At 49.2% G+C, this 16167-nt stretch overlaps 1 protein-coding gene across 3 annotated transcripts; it reads right to left on the reverse strand.

Moving 5' to 3' along the window:
* Positions 1-10576: 10576 nt before the first annotated feature.
* Positions 10577-12460, reverse strand: LOC113939655 (somatotropin). Of its 3 annotated transcripts, none has more exons than XM_027626085.1 (5): positions 12210-12460; positions 11794-11954; positions 11515-11631; positions 11169-11330; positions 10577-10882 (listed from the first exon to the last, which is right to left on the reverse strand). In XM_027626085.1, the coding sequence occupies exons 2-5, from the start codon at positions 11875-11877 to the stop codon at positions 10682-10684; spliced, it is 564 nt and encodes a 187-aa protein (XP_027481886.1). In that variant the 5' UTR covers positions 11878-11954; positions 12210-12460; the 3' UTR covers positions 10577-10681. The 3 variants fall into 3 exon arrangements, with proteins under 3 accessions (XP_027481886.1, XP_027481887.1, XP_027481884.1); XM_027626086.1 differs by having other exon boundaries at positions 10579-10882; positions 11794-11898; positions 12206-12460; XM_027626083.1 differs by having other exon boundaries at positions 10579-10882; positions 12206-12460.
* Positions 12461-16167: the final 3707 nt, after the last annotated feature.

Consider the following 16167-nt stretch of genomic DNA (forward strand, 5'->3'; position numbering starts at 1 on the left):
TTTTACGATATCTGAAAGTATTTCTCTTCTGTGTCATTTTGGAAAACTGTTATTAAGCCACCTGGTTGCATTTTGAGTACAGTTTCTAAGAAAAGGATGTTAAGCCGGTAGCACGAACAACTAGCCCAGGGCAGGTGGTGAGTTAGCTCAGGGCAGCAGCCTGTTTGACCTGCCCTTAAAACTAAAGTTGAGACCTCCAGATAGGGGTCTGCAGCCTTCCAAATTGTAGACACTAAGAGAAAGAATACAGCATCAGGCATCAAAGTGAAAAAACCTCATTCTTTTCAGATCTTACCTGAGTCTGGGTTACAGATCAGGTATAAAAATAACCCTTTGATTTCAAAACATACAAGGCAGTAGGGATACAATGGTGAACAAAACAGTGTCCCTGCCTTCTACAAGCTTCTAGTCAATGAGGGAAGCCAGAGCAAGTCAACAGGAAATCACAATTGTACCTTAACTCCCATAACAGGGAAAGCACAGGTCCTTATGAAAACGCCTAACTCAGGATCAAGGGAGGCTTCCTGGGAGGAGACTGGAAATATCTTGTTTGATTTTCAAAACAGCATCACCCCTGCCTTGCATCAAATGACCTCAGCCTCAATTTTTCCACTAAATACAACAGCCATTGCTCTCTCATCATTTGAGAAAATCACTCACTTTTCTGAATTGAGCACTTAGGGAAATAAGGAAGTGGGTTTAAAAGAAAAGAGTATAGAGCAGCCTAATCCAGGAATCTCCAGCCATTTCCAGTGTCTTGGGATCAACTGCATCAGGTCTGTAGTTACCCCACAGAGCAAACCCCACCTCGAGGCCCCCATACCCTGAGGCACAGTCGAGGCACCAGGGAGAGCCTAGAGGCTCCTGCCTTTGCTTCTTGCTGCCACTTGGTGTCACTGTTGACAGTCCTACACAGGCCATAAAACCTCATGCTTCCTGATCCAGGTTCCCAGGTCCGCTGCCGTGGAGCTTTCAGGGAGGATAATTCGTTTCCTTGGGCTTGGTCTAGCTAGGGGTGATTCCTTGCATGAACTTCCAGGGTTACAGACCTCACTACTTTAGATTAGCTGTCTAGTAAGGCTCTTCAGATTTTGGTAGGCCTTTCCCTATGTAGACTTGGAACATCTGTTCCCTCTCTTTCTTTCCCCAGGGATCCACACAACCAGGGGGCAGGCAGCCCCTCCTAGTTAATTCTTAAAGTACAAAGGATCTCATTACACCTCTTTTCCAGAATAATAAAGCTGGTCTCTGCCCATTCTGAGGGTGGCTGCCTTGTCTTCAGGGAGCCCCACCCCTAAAAAGTTTGCATATACTCTTTTTCCGAACAATTAGCTCACACTTAACTTGCAGCTACCCTGATTATCTTCAGGGGACGAGAGCTACCTTTAATACTCCATAAATTTATCCTCTTAAGAAAGTCAAGTTGACTTTCTGGTGTGTTTCTTTATAGACCTGAGAGAAAACAAGTTAATTCTTCAGTGGGGCCTTCTTACTATAGGGATAATAATACTAGTTACCTGTTACAGGATTATAGTTGGAAAGAAATGACAGTACTTAGACACTGGCATGGTGTTGTACATATGTACACAATATGAGTTCTTACTACACTAATAAGGCTGGTGGTAATCATACCCATAATCATCATAAACTCAAAGCAAGAGTCAGAAAACCATGGCAGCCATGGAGGGCCATCCAAAGTCACATACACCACGGACACCTTTCTCTTTTCCATTGTGTTCTCTCTTCTATTCCTTTCCCTTTTCCTTTCTCTACTTTTCCCCTTTTTTGTTCCCTACGATGTAGGACTACTAGGAGGATGACCAGTTGTACCAGTTTGCACTGAGCTGAGGTGTTCTGAGATGCTAAAATCAGTAGTCTCATGCAGATGGGGAGGAGTTGATGACCCTAATACAGTATTTCTCATGTTTGCTGGGGTCTCCTGAATTAAAGCTGCGAGGCAAAGTGTCATGTTTGTTTGACCCAGATGACCAGGTCCTGTCATTCTGAGGACTTGTGAAGAAAGGGGAAAGTGTCAGTTCTGTTCTCAAATGTGTATAAAGGATCAAAACAATATGTGTTTCAGCAATGCTGATATAAGTGTTAACCTTAAAAATAAAACTGCCAGTTATATTACCAGCAAAAATGGGTTTATTGGAGAATAGCAGAGAATTGCAATCCAGGACAAGCAAGCTACATGTAGCAAAACCCCAGGCAAGTCTATAGAACAGAGGAGAGGACCAGTTCCTTTATAGACGAAAGGGGGGCGTTGGGAAGACTGTTCTAAACAAAAGGCCCTTTGGAGTAAAGTGGGAGTTGGAAGTATGGTGGCTTCTCATTGGCTGGGCTGTTGCTGGGGGAGGAGGAAAGCCTTTCTTCTCCTAAGCAGTTGGTAAAGCAATATCCAGGTGCACGGTCTGTCTCCTCTTGGGTCTGCAATTGCCAGGTGGTAGGGTATGAGACCCTACCGGTCTCCCAATTCCTTTCTAAACAAGATTTTCTTTGATTAGTTTTCACATTTCCCCTTTTTGATCAAGATCTTTCTTTGAAAGCGTCACTGATCAAGACTCAGGTTCTCCACATTTCATGGTTTTGTCCCTCAGTACCACGAAGGGCCTTTCCCGGCTGTCATGTTCTAAGTTGGCGGGAAAGTGCCTAGCAGTTGGAAACCACTCAGGCCACATTTGAGTAACAAGGAAGGTTCGGAGGGAGAGCTCTCAGGTACTTCCCACCTGAGAGCTCTCCCACCTTCCCACCTGATAGTCCAGACTCATCAGGACTGTAAGCACTGGAGATCATCCCCAAGGGTTGAGCCAGCATCACCTTATCGGGTACATTGCTTTTAAAAGTCTGATAAGCAACAAAATACAAAACTCAAAATAAGGATACAAAACAGAAAAAGTAACATTAACAATTCCACATCATACGATGGTTCTAAACCAAGAGCTGATGAACTTTTTGCAAAACAGCAAACTTTGAAAGCTGTTTAAAAACAGCATTGTTGGGCGCCTGGGTGGCTCAGTCGTTAAGTGTCCGCCTTCGGCTCAGGTCATGATCCCAGGGTCCTGGGATCGAGCCCCACATCGGGCTCCCTGCTCGGCAGGAAGCCTGCCTCTCCCTCTCCCACTCCCCCTGCTTGTGTTCCCTCTCTCGCTGTCTCTCTCTCTCTTAAAAAATAAATAAAAAATCTTAAAAAAAATAAAAACAGTATTGTTATCTCAGAGGAACTGTTTGAAACAAATGTGTTATTGCTAATACAGCCTCTAAGGTGGCAAAGACCATGAAGTTCAGAGACCATGAATTTGGATAAGAGTCTAAATTCAGTTAACAGTTCAGATAAAAGAAGGCTTTGTGAATTCTGAACCTTCTAATCCTTCAGAAAAAGCAAGTGTAAGATTAATTTGTGCTGGGATCATCATGAGGCTGTTTCCAAAAGCCCATAATCAAAAGAGGTTTCCCCCTTTTGCGCGGGCTTAGAAAATGCAGACAAGGGCATCATCTTTCCACAAAAAAAAAAGAAGCAGCAGCAGCAGCAGCAGCAGCAGCAACAGTGAGGAAAACGTATACAGGCCTGCCCTGACATCTTGGAAACGTGGTCCCATCAGATGCCACCTGCTTCAATTCTGGGCAATCTTACCTTCAGGTCACCAGAGGGCATGCAGGTCCAGTCAGGGTTTGGTGCTTTCTTTCGATGTGTCACACATGAATTCAAGAGTCTATTCTCTGGAGTTTGGTGGCATACGGGTTGTTTAGAAGTTCCTGATAAAGTCTTTTCCAGCGAGGTTGAAGAGAGCCTTTCCGGAGGTGTCTTTTCCAACAGATGAAATAAATCTCTAGGTTGCAAGGTGTGACGCTTAAGATTATCATCTCCCAGGAATGGACCATGAAAAGACAGCTATACCAAAGCATGGTTATTTTAACGAAGCAGTTAGGCCCTTGCAATACTGAAGTGTATCTTCTTTTGTCAACTGGGGGTCCGTGGAGGCAGGGGCCAAGGGTATCGGACGTCGTGGGACTACCTCAAACAGTGAGAGTACGAGTTCTAGGGTAGATCTGAGATTTAGGATTAATGGCAGTGCTTTTGGCCAGTGTATTTGAAGGATTTCTTCAAATTTTGCCAATTGAGTCTTAACAGTGCCATTAGTCTGTTCAACAAACCCTGAGAATTCAGGACAGTATGCACAATGAAAAGTGTTGTGAAACCAGCCAATGGCACAGACTTGTTGGAGCACCTGACTGGTAAAATGGGTTCTCTGATCACTCTGCAGTATGAGAGGGGTTCCCCAGGTAGGGATATTTTTTTCTAATGGAATTTTAGCCACAGAAGCAGCATTGGCCTGTTTACAAGAGAAAGCGTCACGCCAGCGAGAAACATATAAACCATGACTAAAACATTTATATCCACGAGAAGGGGAAGCCGTATGAAATTCATTTGTACAAACAGGTTTCCCTGGATTATACTTTAAACAGGTGGAACAAGAGAGGTAGGTACTTTTTGTGACCTTGTTAGTATTTCCCCACCAATATTGGTGCGTGAATGCTATTATTTCTCAGTGGACCAATGTTTAATGCATGTACAGTGCTAAGGAATGGAACATTTAGAATTTCTGGTAGGGCTGGATTGTTATTTGGTCCAAACCAGAAGTCCCCCTTTTTATTGAGCCAACAATTACTAGATTTCCAATATTGTTTTTCCCTCTCTAGGGCCAATTGTTGGGTATCTCTGGTCAATTTTTCCAAGTTATCATTTGGGAGAACATCACTTTGGAACATGACAGAGGTTTAGCTTTTTGTTTCCTTGGGAGCACTGCTTCTGGCAGAAATATAAGCGAAGTGGTTTACTTTGGCCTCCAGGGAGTTAAGTGTCGAATGCCCAGGACCCTTAGTAATGGCCAGAGCAGCCAGCAAAGTATGGCATCTAAAAATTTTTGGACATAGAAGCCATTTTTTAATTTTATTTCCATTGGAGGTAAAGACACCTTGCTGTTTCCATAACATTCCAAAGTCATGAGCTACCCCCAAAGCATACCGCCTATCGCCTATCGGTGTAAATGGTAACAGTTTTATCCTCAGCTAAGTTACAAGCTGGAGTAAGGCTGAATTATAAAGGTAAAGCTCCTGTCTCATCGACTTCAAAAGGAGTTGCTATAGCATACCCAGCACAATATTTACCATCCTTTAAATAAGAATCTTCAGTAAGGGGCATCTGGGTGGCGCAGTCAGTTAAGCATCTGACTCATGATTTCAGCTCAGGTCATGATCTTGGTATCGTGGGATCAAGCCCCACATCGGGCTCTGCACTCAGCATGGAGTCTACTTGGGACTTTCTCTCCCTCTCTCTCTGCCCCTGCCCCCCCCCCCCCCGCCCAGCTTGCGCTTACATGTACTTTCTCTCTCTCAAATAAATAAATCTTTAAAAAAAAAAAAAAGAAACATCAGTAAACCATGAAAAACCTGCATTGGTTAGAGGTGTTTCCTGTATATTTCCATGGGGGGAGGGTCAAAAGGTAATCTGTCAGTGTTAAGCAGTTGTGAGGGGTTTTGTCTGGGTATAAATGTAGTCCTTGCCTCAAGACTAGATGCCCTAAGTATCACATCTGAGTTTGAGCAAATGGCCCTTTTTTTTTTTTGAGAACTTATGTCCCTTTAAGGCCAAAAGTTTTAACAGGTGGATGCTGTCTCCTGTGAAGAGGTTTGAGAAAGGGAGCAGAGAAGTAAATCATATACAAATTGTAACAAAATAGAACCTGCAGAAAACTTTCTACCACCCAAATCAGCTTTTAAGGTTGGTGAAAAGTAAAAAGGACTGTGTCTGTAACCCTGCATAGATCAATTACAGTGAAAAATTTGCCTTCAGGGGCGCCTGGGTGGCTCAGCCAGTTAAGCCGTTGCCTTCGGCTCAGGTCATGATCCCAGGGTCCTGGGATCAAGCCCCGCATTGGGCTCCCTGCTCTGCGGAGAGCCTGTTTCTCCTTCTCCCTCTGCCCCCCGCTCTGCCTATCTGTACTCTCTCTCTGTCAAATAAATAAAATCTTAAAAAAAGAAAAATTGGCCTTCAGTGGGACTGGATGGTCCGTAGCATATGGGGCTTAGGAACAAAGGTGCCAAGCGATAACAACGTTGTTATTGCTCAGAGGTCGGGGACAAACCCCCATCCTCAGCTACTGGGGCTTCCTCACAGGTAAAATAGCGGTATTATAGGCACTAGTGCAGGGGATAATGAGGCTCCGAGCCTTGCAATCTTCTATTATAGCCTTGATGCCTTGAAGGACTTCTTTATACGGTATTGATTCATTCTGCGAAGAGATTTTGAGGGATCTATTTGAATCCTATGGGAGGTGCACTGTGGATTCTGCCAGTATCACCTGAAGATGTTGCTCATAAAGAAGACGGTAGCTGGGCGAAGAGGAACAAATGATAGGACTCCGCTGTGGTGAGTTTGATTTCTGCCACACCAAAGGCCAACACACTTTCAACAGCCCCAGTTCCACCAGGAGCAGTCTGGTTCCAAATGGTAGTCAGACCGAAGGGCAGCCCAATCCAAAAGGAACAGTTCGATTCGGAAAAAGAGTCAGACGGAAGGCCAAGCGAACGCTCTCAGAAAAAAAAAAAAACGAGATCTGAAAACACATCCTGAATAAAGACCGAAAAGCTCAAACACAAAGAGAGCAGAGCTCAAAATCCAGGAGAAAACTTACCCTCACAACGCCAAGGTCCTGGAGGAGTCAGTGCGCCCGACTGGCTCTGCGGGGACCAGCGCCCGTTTGCTCCCCAGCCCCAGAATTGTTGGGGCGCTTCTCTGCATCCCACTCATGGCCACTAATGTTAACCTTAAAAATAAAATGCCAGTTATTTTACCAGCAAAAATGGGCTTTTATGGGAATAACAAAGAATCACAATTTAGGGGAGGTACGCTACCCCAAACCATCGTCTGCAGGGCGAAAGAGCGGACTCCTTTTCTATAGAGAAAGGGGGGGGGGGACGTTGGGAAGACTGTTGTAAACAAAAAGTCCATTGGAGTAAAGTGGGAGTTGGAAGTATGGGGGCTTCTCATTGGCTGAGTTGTGAGTGCCTCTCATTGGCTGGGCTGTTGCTGGGGCGGAGGAAAGTCTTTCCTCTAGTTGCCTGATAGTAAAGTGGTATCGGCAAGGTCCATCTCTTCCTGTTGGGTCTGCAATCGCCAGGTGGTAGGGCATGAGAGCGCCCCCTGCTGGCCTCCCAACTCCATTCTAAACTAGGTTTCTTTTTACTAATTTTCACAGAAGAAATTCGGATTAGAGTAAATTTAGGTCACTTTAGGTTAGAGTAAATTTAAAAGATTACATGGAGTCCGAAAAACATTATTCCAGGGGGGTTCAAGATTACTTGAGCTCTGGCTATTGAACTCTTTCTTCAGCAAATCTCACCAATCTCACCTTTGGGAAGATTTTTCATTAGAAATTTAAAAAATTTTTAAAGTTGTGGTAAAATATACATAACATAAAATTTACCATTTTAATCATTTTTTAAAAAGCATTTTATTTTTAAATAACCTCTACACCCAACATGGGCCTCAAACTCACAACCACCGAGATCAAGAGTGACATGCTCTACCAACTGAGCCAGACAGGCGCCCCCCCATCTTAACCATTTTAAGTGTACAGTTCAGTAGTGTCAAGTACACTCACACCGTGCAACCAGTCTCCAGAATTCTTCATTTTGCAAAACTGATAGTCCACCCATTCAACAACAACTGCTCATTCCCTCTTCCCCCAGTCCTGGTAACCAACCATTCCACTTTCTTGTCTTTATAAATTTAACTATGCTAAGTACCTCATAGAGAGAAACCATACAGTACTTGTCTTTTTGTTACTGGCTTATTAAAACATTTTTAGAGGACTGTTTAGAATTAGAAACAGAGCCACAACTGGACCCAGGTCTTCATCACGGGTGGACCCGGATATCTCATCTTTGTGGTCCCTGACTTACTGGTTCTCAACTTTGTTTGTACATTAGACTCACCTGGGGAGTTTTTTAAAACCATTCCTTCCTGGATCCCTTCCAGACCAATTAAATCAAAACTGCCGAGAGTGGAGGCTACTGCCAGAGTTGTTTAGAAAACATTTCAGGTGTTTCTAATTTGCAATAGAGGGTGGCCTCCACTGCTTAATTGTGAAAAGCCGAAAGGCAGAATAACATTGGTCAAATCAAAAAGTTTAGGGGAGATGGTCTTTAAGGTCTTTTTAAATTCTAAAATTTTGCAAAATCAACCAGTGTCTTTGAATTTCTCAACCAGCTTTGGTGGAGTGGATTCACCTAAACCCAGAAGGAGCTGAGCGATGCTCCCTGGCCTGTGGTTCCCCCTGCAGTCTACTGCTGTCATGACAAGCCCACTGCAGAACCCTCTCACTAGCAGCTCTAACACTGCTCCCAAGGCACTCTTCTGCCACATTCATTCAACAAACACTGTACTTTCTAAAGATGGGTCACGTTTCCTTCTAAAACACTTGTCCAAGCTAAGAGATCCTTATATTTGTGCTCATTACCTCAACTTCTGAAGAATATGAGATTTCCAAATAATTCTAAGATCCAATGAGGGATAATACAGGAATAATGCTTTTCAGCTTAACGTAAGAAATACTTCTCTGAAACCAGAGCGGTATAATAGAGTGAGCTGCCTTGCGAAATAGTAACTCCCTCATACTAGCGCTACACAGCGAATACTATCTCTAAGCGATGCTATGGAGTAAGACTCCTAAGTTAGAATGAATTAGGATGACCTATGAGCCCCTTCTAACCCCCAAAGTCCATGATTTTAAGCCAGACACTAAAAGAATGATCTACGGCAGGCGAATGGTTTCTGAGCTAAGAAATGGAGCTCTGGGCTCTGATTATCCCAGCTCTCAACGACTCCCCAAGAACTTACTAAATGTAAAGTATCCAAAATGAATACAGGCGGGTCTTGTTTTGAAGGAAATTCATCATAGCATATACAAATTTGAACTTTTCAAGAAGATTAATTAGGACACTGACTTTTGTATTATAAAAGAATTATTGATTTTGTAAAATCATGTTTGGATAATAGAGTTACTCTGAGCATCTAAGTATTGATTTATATATAGGTCACTACTTAGCGAAGGTGCTTGGGTGACCAAAGACTTCATTCTAAAGTGTTAACCACTGCCTTGTAAGTTTATGTGGAATTAAGAAACAGTTGAGAAGCTATTAGCAAAACAGAATTTGATTTAATAACAAATATTTAAACATTCCATCAGAAAACACGGGACGCTCCAAAATTCAGTGCAAAAGAGCTGCAATTTTTGAGGGCTGTAATGTGTCAAACACCTCAGAAACACCATTTTATCTAATCCTGACATTAGTCTTGCAAGGCAATTTGTTATCATCTCATTTTATGGGTGAGGAAACTGGGTCCCAGAGAGGTTAAGTAATCTACTCAGGAGCCTAAATTCAAGTCCAAATATTTCTGATTCTTTCCCTCACAAGTTATCCCAATACACTGTCCTTAGAACAAATCACTCACTGACAACTCGAAGAGCAAATGCGTTTGGGTTCATTTTTGACCTTAAAAATGTTTGCAATATGGGCGCGCCTAGGTGGCTCATTTGGTTAAGCGTCTAACTCTTGGTTTCGGCTCAGGTCATAATCTCAGGGTCGTGAGATCGAGCCCCGCGTCAGGCTTTGGGCTCAGTGCCCAGTCCGCTTGAGCTCTTTCCCCCATCCTGTCTCTCTCTGTGCTCCTTCCCCCACTCTCTCTCTCTCTAAAATAAATAAACAAGTAAAATATTTTTAAAAATGTTTTCAATGTGAATTAGTCACCAATGTTTAAAAATCAGATTTCGTGTGAAACTCTGGATGTCCCGTGTGTCTTAAAAATCAGGAGGTTTGGAAGCCCTGCCCTGTGGTCCCGAATGGCGCCAAGGCCTGAGTTCTCCAGGTTGCTCTGGTCCCCATGTTCTGTGTTGTACCCCAGATGAGGAAGTGGACTGTCAGTCAGGACTTATCCCTTCACGCCCAGCCCTCCTTACTTTCCAAGTTATCTACCTGGCACCTCCTGGGGCTGAATTTGCAACCCCGATTTAGTCTTTCCTCCGCTTCCCTTGCCACCGTTCAGATCCCAAATATTCTGGGTCTGTTTGTCCCAAAGCCATTTTGCATCGTTCCTGTTTTCCAAGAGCAGGTGGGTCTAATGTGTACTTTCTGCACAAAAGTAATTCCGATCTCTCTCATTGTTTTCTCCCATGTCGGGGCGTTTTGCTTCTGTACTTACTAGCTTGTCTTGCTTTCCATTTTTTCCCGCTCTTGGGGGTTAGATTTGGTGTTGTGGGGCCCATGGGGGAGGAAGGAACACCTCCAGGGACTTTATGGGGGTGCGCCTGACCTACAGCTGCCCAGAGAGCTGCGACCCAGGGCCTGGGCAGGGGACTTGAGGTGCAACGGACAGGAGTGAATGTGTCGGTTTCTTTCCAGCCCAGGAAGAATCGGGTCAGTTACCCTTCCCGGCAGACCCCACGGGGTGCCCGCGGTTGTCTTCCCAGCCTGCCCCTTGCCCCGCATAATAGCATGACACCTACTCAGATGGTGTGATGCAACTTCATTTTATTTAGGAAAGCACAGTGGACACGGGAGTGGCCCTTTCCAGGGTGAGGGGAGGCACAGGGGAGGGGGTGAAAGGGAGGCCTGGCCACTAGAAGGCACAGCTGCTTTCCACGAAGCGGCGGCACTTCATGACCCGCAGGTACGTCTCGGCCTTGTGCAGGTCCTTCTTGAAGCAGGAGAGCAGTCCGTAGTTCTTGAGCAGCGCGTCATCACTGCGCAGGTTTGTGTCAAACTTGTCGTACGTTTGCTTCAGGATCTGCCCGGCCCGGGGGCTGCCGTCTTCCAGCTCCTGCAAAAGGCGGGGAGGGAGAGAGAGGCCCAGGTCTCGGCCGCTGCTCCTCCGGGTCCCTCCGGGTGCGGCCCTCCCCTCCAGGCTCAGGGAAGGGAACGGAGGATTCACGGGTGGGGGGACCGAGGAAGCGCTCTCAGGGGTCAAGGCCGGACTGCTTACTATAAAGGAAGGGGCACCGTCGCCCCTGGAAGCCCCCCACCCCTCGTCTGAGCCAGTGGGGCCACCAGGCCCAGCAGAGGGCGGGCACGGCCCTCCAGGAGGGGACCCACAGTGCCATCCCCACCCGCATCAGTGCTTGGATGCCTTCCTCCAGGTCCTTCAGCTTCTCGTAGACTCGGTCCGAGGTGCCAAACACCAGGCTGTTGGTGAAGACCCTGCTGAGGAACTGCACAGGCCCGAGCCACGACTGGATGAGCAGCAGCGAGAAACGGAGCAGCTCCACGTCCTGCGGGCAGAGGGGAGGGTGGGCGCGCCGGCCTCGGCCTGGGGGCCTGGGGGCCTCCCGCTGCCACCCTGCCACCCCGCGCCCCCTCCCGCCCCAGGGGCCTGACTCCTGTGGAGAGGAGGGGCCGCCTTCTTGGAAGGAGGGAGGCCCCTGACCCTTGGCTGGCCCGCCCTGGCCTACTCACGGATCTCTGCTGGGCCTCGTCCTTGCCCGTGGGGGCCGGGATGGTCTCCGAGAAGCAGAAGGCGGCCTGCGCATTCTGGATGGAATACCTCTGGCCCTCGGGGATGTACGCACGCTCCTGCAGCAAGGACACCCGCCCAGGACCGCCTCACTGCCTGACTCGGAAGCCCCCTCAGGCTGTGCTCAGCAGACAGCCTCTTCGCTTGGATGAAATCACCCTGAACTTCTCACCCCTTCCCGCCCCGCCCCCCCCCCAAGCACCCATTCCTGGGACGCTTACAAACTCTTTGTAGGTGTCGGCAGCCAGCTGGTGCAGGTGCTGGGCCCGGAGCACGGCGTTGGCAAACAGGCTGGACAAGGGCATGGCCGGGAAGGCGCCCACCTCCTGAGGCCAGGGCAGGCAGAGCAGGGTGAAGGCCAGGAGCACAGAGTTCCGAGGGCCTACACAGGGACACACAGGGACACACAAGGACACACAGGGACACAGAGGGCAAGGCTGGGGCCCAGACGGAGAGAGGCCTGTTTCTTTCCAGCCCTTCCCCTGCCCCCCGCCCCGGGACTGAGAACATGTAACGCTTGGCCAAACGTCCGGGCACAGACCTCTGTGCTCCCCTTCAGCAGCCCCAGAGCCCAGGCTTAGTGCCCCCATCCATTGGCAGGGCCCCCGCCTCACCCAGCCCAAGGGGACTTACCTACAGCCATCGCAGCCGGGTGAGCTGTCCACAGGACCTTGAGCGCTTTGGGGAGCTGGGTGCTGGGATCCTGGAATCGGTCCCTCGTGGGCCCTTTTTATACCCTGGTCCCTTCTCTCTCTCCCCCTCTGCCCCCCCTATTTTCTCTATACATTTATGCATCAGGCCACTGGCCGGTCTGTACTGATGGATAATTTAGAGCCTCCTCCCTCCTGTCCTGTTCCCGCTCTTCTTGGGGTCATGTCCCCCAGGCCTTCGCTGCCATCTTCCCCTCTCCGACGTCACCGGCCCTGCACACAGGGTCTCAGCTTGAGAGACCACCCAATCGGTCCTCATTTCAAGGGGGAGGAGGCAGGTGCGCTCTGCTAGGGTACCATTGTGAGGTGGCCCGCCCAGGGGAGGAGGACCCAAACCGGTCCCCAAAAGCGGGGCCGTGTCAGGCCGGGGAGTGCTTGGGAGGGCTGCGCCACCTTTCCTCGCCCTCTGTTCCCGATCCTCCTCCCTGCACGGCTCCCCTCTGTCCACCAGAGAGAATGTGTGTCTGGGGAAAGGGAGCCCAGAACAGCCATGGATCCTGGGGTTTCTGGGCACAATTCAGCCCCAGATTCCACCTCTGCAGCTGTCACCATCCCCCACCCTTTCCCGCCATCCCACCACCTGGTCCAGCCTGAGGCAGCTGGTGCTGAACTCCGACCTCCAGGGGGCCCCAGCCCCACACTGTCCACTCCCTACCAACTGCCCCCCCCTTTTCCCTGACGTGGGGGCGCCCCCAGGTGGCTGGGGCAGAGAACCAAAACTGGAGGCATCCCCCCCTGCTCCTCGGACCTGCTACAGAGATGCAAACCAAGAAGAGAAGTGAACAGACCCAGGCCCCAAGTGCTTCCCCCCGCCCCCCAAGCCCAGGCCCCGCCAGACGATCTCAAGATTGGAAGAGCCCTTGAGGGCTTGGGTCTCGTCCCCAGCGCTGGAACTCCGGGTACAGCACCCCCACAGATGTTCTCTCCAGTCACCCTAGTTTCCTCCCAGTCTTTCTTCCCCTTTAAATATTCGTACAGAGCTCGTCATGTTGTGACACTTTTGACCCTCACAACCATCTCGTGAAGGCGGTATTATTACCTCCCCATTTTACAGAGGAGCTGACCGAGGCTCAGAGAGCCCTGCTCGTGCCAGCTACCTCAGCTGAAGCTGACCTCCAAAACCCTGCTCTTTCCCTGTTGATCATCCCAGACTCTTTCTCCTGAGCAGACTGGGTGGACCACTCGGTCATTTCTTCTTCTAAATCCCTCTCAACACAGGGATCCTGCCCCTCATCACGAGGGTCCCTTTGCCTCATTTTGTCCTCCCTTACGAGGCAGGCTTTTGTTCCTCATTTCCGAGGCGAGACGGTGGCATGTCGGAGACCAGGTAGCCCTGTAAGGCGGGGGCCGGGCAGGCTTGTGTAGGACAGCCGCCCTCCAGCCTCCTGGTGCCCAGGCTTGGGGACATTGTGGCATCTGCAGGCCACCAGCAACAGATCACCCCCAGGGCTAAGAGCAGGAAAGAACACATTCCCCTCCGTGTAAACCTTCCACCCCTTGAATCTAAGAACATTTAGCGCTTGCCCTGTGGGAAAACAAACAAACGAACCAGCAAACCCTTCTAGAGGTCGTTGGTTATGGTGTTGACAGCCAACGTTGAAAAGTCACACCCTCATGGTCCAGGACAGGAGTACTGGCGTCTTGCCACCTCCCACTTTTAGGATCCTTTTCTCCCATCATTCTGGAATCATTGCCCAACCGTGCCCTGATTCACTATCTATTGGGGAAGGCACTGGACACACGGAGCTGTTCCCCCGGCAGGGCTGAGGGAGGACCAGAGTGGGCTATCATTAAAGATGGAGGCCTGAGGAAAAGGGGAGCGTGGGGAAGACTTTCCTCTCTTCCCTGCAGCTCTACCACAGGGGAGGGGCCAGGAGCAAAATGGAGGAAGCTCTCTGAGCCCCACACAGCCTTCTACCTCCCTGCCCCCCTCCTTCCACCCTGTGGAGGGGGACTGATGTGGAACCCTTCAGGACCAGTTTCTAGCTCATGGTGGGGGAACTTGTATGTGAACTGTGGACCACGGGGGAAGAGTCAGGCCTTCCCTAGGGTTGAGGGTACAGGAGCCCAAGCTGGGGACTGCTCGAGAACCACACGAGGTGAGCACAGGGGAAGTGGGGCTGAGGTTCCCCACAGGCAGGGTACTGCCAAGAACAGATGGAACCGTCCAGAGCAGGGGAGGGGCTCTTCTCTTCTCACCAAACCCACTTCCATTGACCCCAGAACTAGATCGGCTCACAGGACTCTGGAGGTCCCTGAGGATACCCCTTTAGGGTTACCATGGTGGCAGCAAGAACGGAGGGGGTGGGGAGGTAGACTTGGGATTTTTTCCCTCCGGTGCTGGGGAATCATCCACCCTTTCTTGGGGCACCGAAGGGCCAGAGCCCTGGCTTCTTCAGGTTCAGAGATTGTCGAACCATGGCCTCTGCATGGTGGCCGGTAGGAAGAGGCTGTGATTAGCATCTCTGGGGTCAGCCTCAAAAGGCTCGAGATGAATTGCCCATCATCTTGGAATCCATGAAATCCAGTGTGTTTGGAAGCCCTTCATATTTTCAGATTTGAAATCTGGGGTTTTCTGTACCTATTGTGGAAGCTCATGGAAGTGGCCTCTTTCAGGCTTCAGGAAGCCCTCTGAGGTTCAATCCGTGAGGTTTGGGGCCAACTTATTTTGGAGTCATACTTACCACGGCCTTGGGGCCAGCCTCAGAGAGACTGGCAACCATTCTTCCTACTTCCCCCACCTTGGTCACTTGAGGCCCACGTTTCCCACCACGAACTCTGTGCTGGCTTCTTTGAGGCTGGAGGCTGGGATTACCCCTGGGATGTAACTCTGCCTCCGCTTTGTTTCCAGCATGAGTCCGAGCACCATGTCAGTCATCTAGCCCTAGGTCAGGGTCTCTAGAGAATGTTATGTGGGGATTCCCAAAGGCTTCATCAGGGGAGGTGGGGAAGGAGATCAACATTTCTGAGTGCCCACCACGTGCTAGGCTCCCTCCTGGCTGATAGGGGTGGGAGGCCCATTTCAGAGGAGGACACTCAGACTCAGAGAAATAAAGTATTTTGCCCACAGTCTCTTGGCTCCTAAGTGATCGCTGCCCAAGGCCCCCATCTTCCCACCACATGGAACTCTTTAGAACCCTCATCCGGGAAAGACAGTGGCGCTGTTGGGCATGGACAGAACTTTCCTCAGCACAAAGCTAGCAGAGGAGGGTCAAATCCCCACTCAGAAGATATTCAGTGAAGCTGGGGGGGAATTGAACGGAAGGAGCTTCACCCCAGAATGAGGTCCACAGACACCAAGAAAAGCTGCAGAGAAAACAACCCGATGTAACCCGATTTAATGAACCAAATCACATCATCCTTCACATGTGAATTGCACGTTTCAGTGTGCATCATGTTTTCACTTCCTTTCTCTTTGGACCCTTGAGTTTGCCACAGGGCTCAAGCAGGGAGGAAGGGCCTTGGAGGGCTTGGGGGTGGGGGTAGCATAGGGGTAGGCACTCCTGTGGGTTACTAAGGGTGTTGTTTACCCTGGCGGAGAATCTCTGGACCATCTACAAGTGCATAACAGCCTCCATAACGGACCTATTGATTTCCACTTTGGGGATTATTCCCCAGGGAGACAGTCCCATGGATAGAAAAGTAGTGAGGGGCACCTGGGTGGCTCAGTCGGTTGGGTGGCTGCCTTCGGCTCAGGTCATGATCCTGGGGTCCTGGGATCGAGATCCCCAACAGTAGGGCTTCCCTCTCAGCGAGGAGTCTGCTTCTCCCTCTGCCCCTCCTCCTGCTCTCTCTGTCTCTCTCGCTTTATCTCAAATAAATAAATAAAATCTTAAAAAAAAGAAAAAGAAAAAGAAGTAGTGAGTACCCAGGTGTGTCCAGCAG

The sequence above is a fragment of the Zalophus californianus genome, chromosome 16, assembly GCF_009762305.2.
Source record: "Zalophus californianus isolate mZalCal1 chromosome 16, mZalCal1.pri.v2, whole genome shotgun sequence".
Classification (NCBI taxonomy): domain Eukaryota; kingdom Metazoa; phylum Chordata; class Mammalia; order Carnivora; family Otariidae; genus Zalophus; species Zalophus californianus.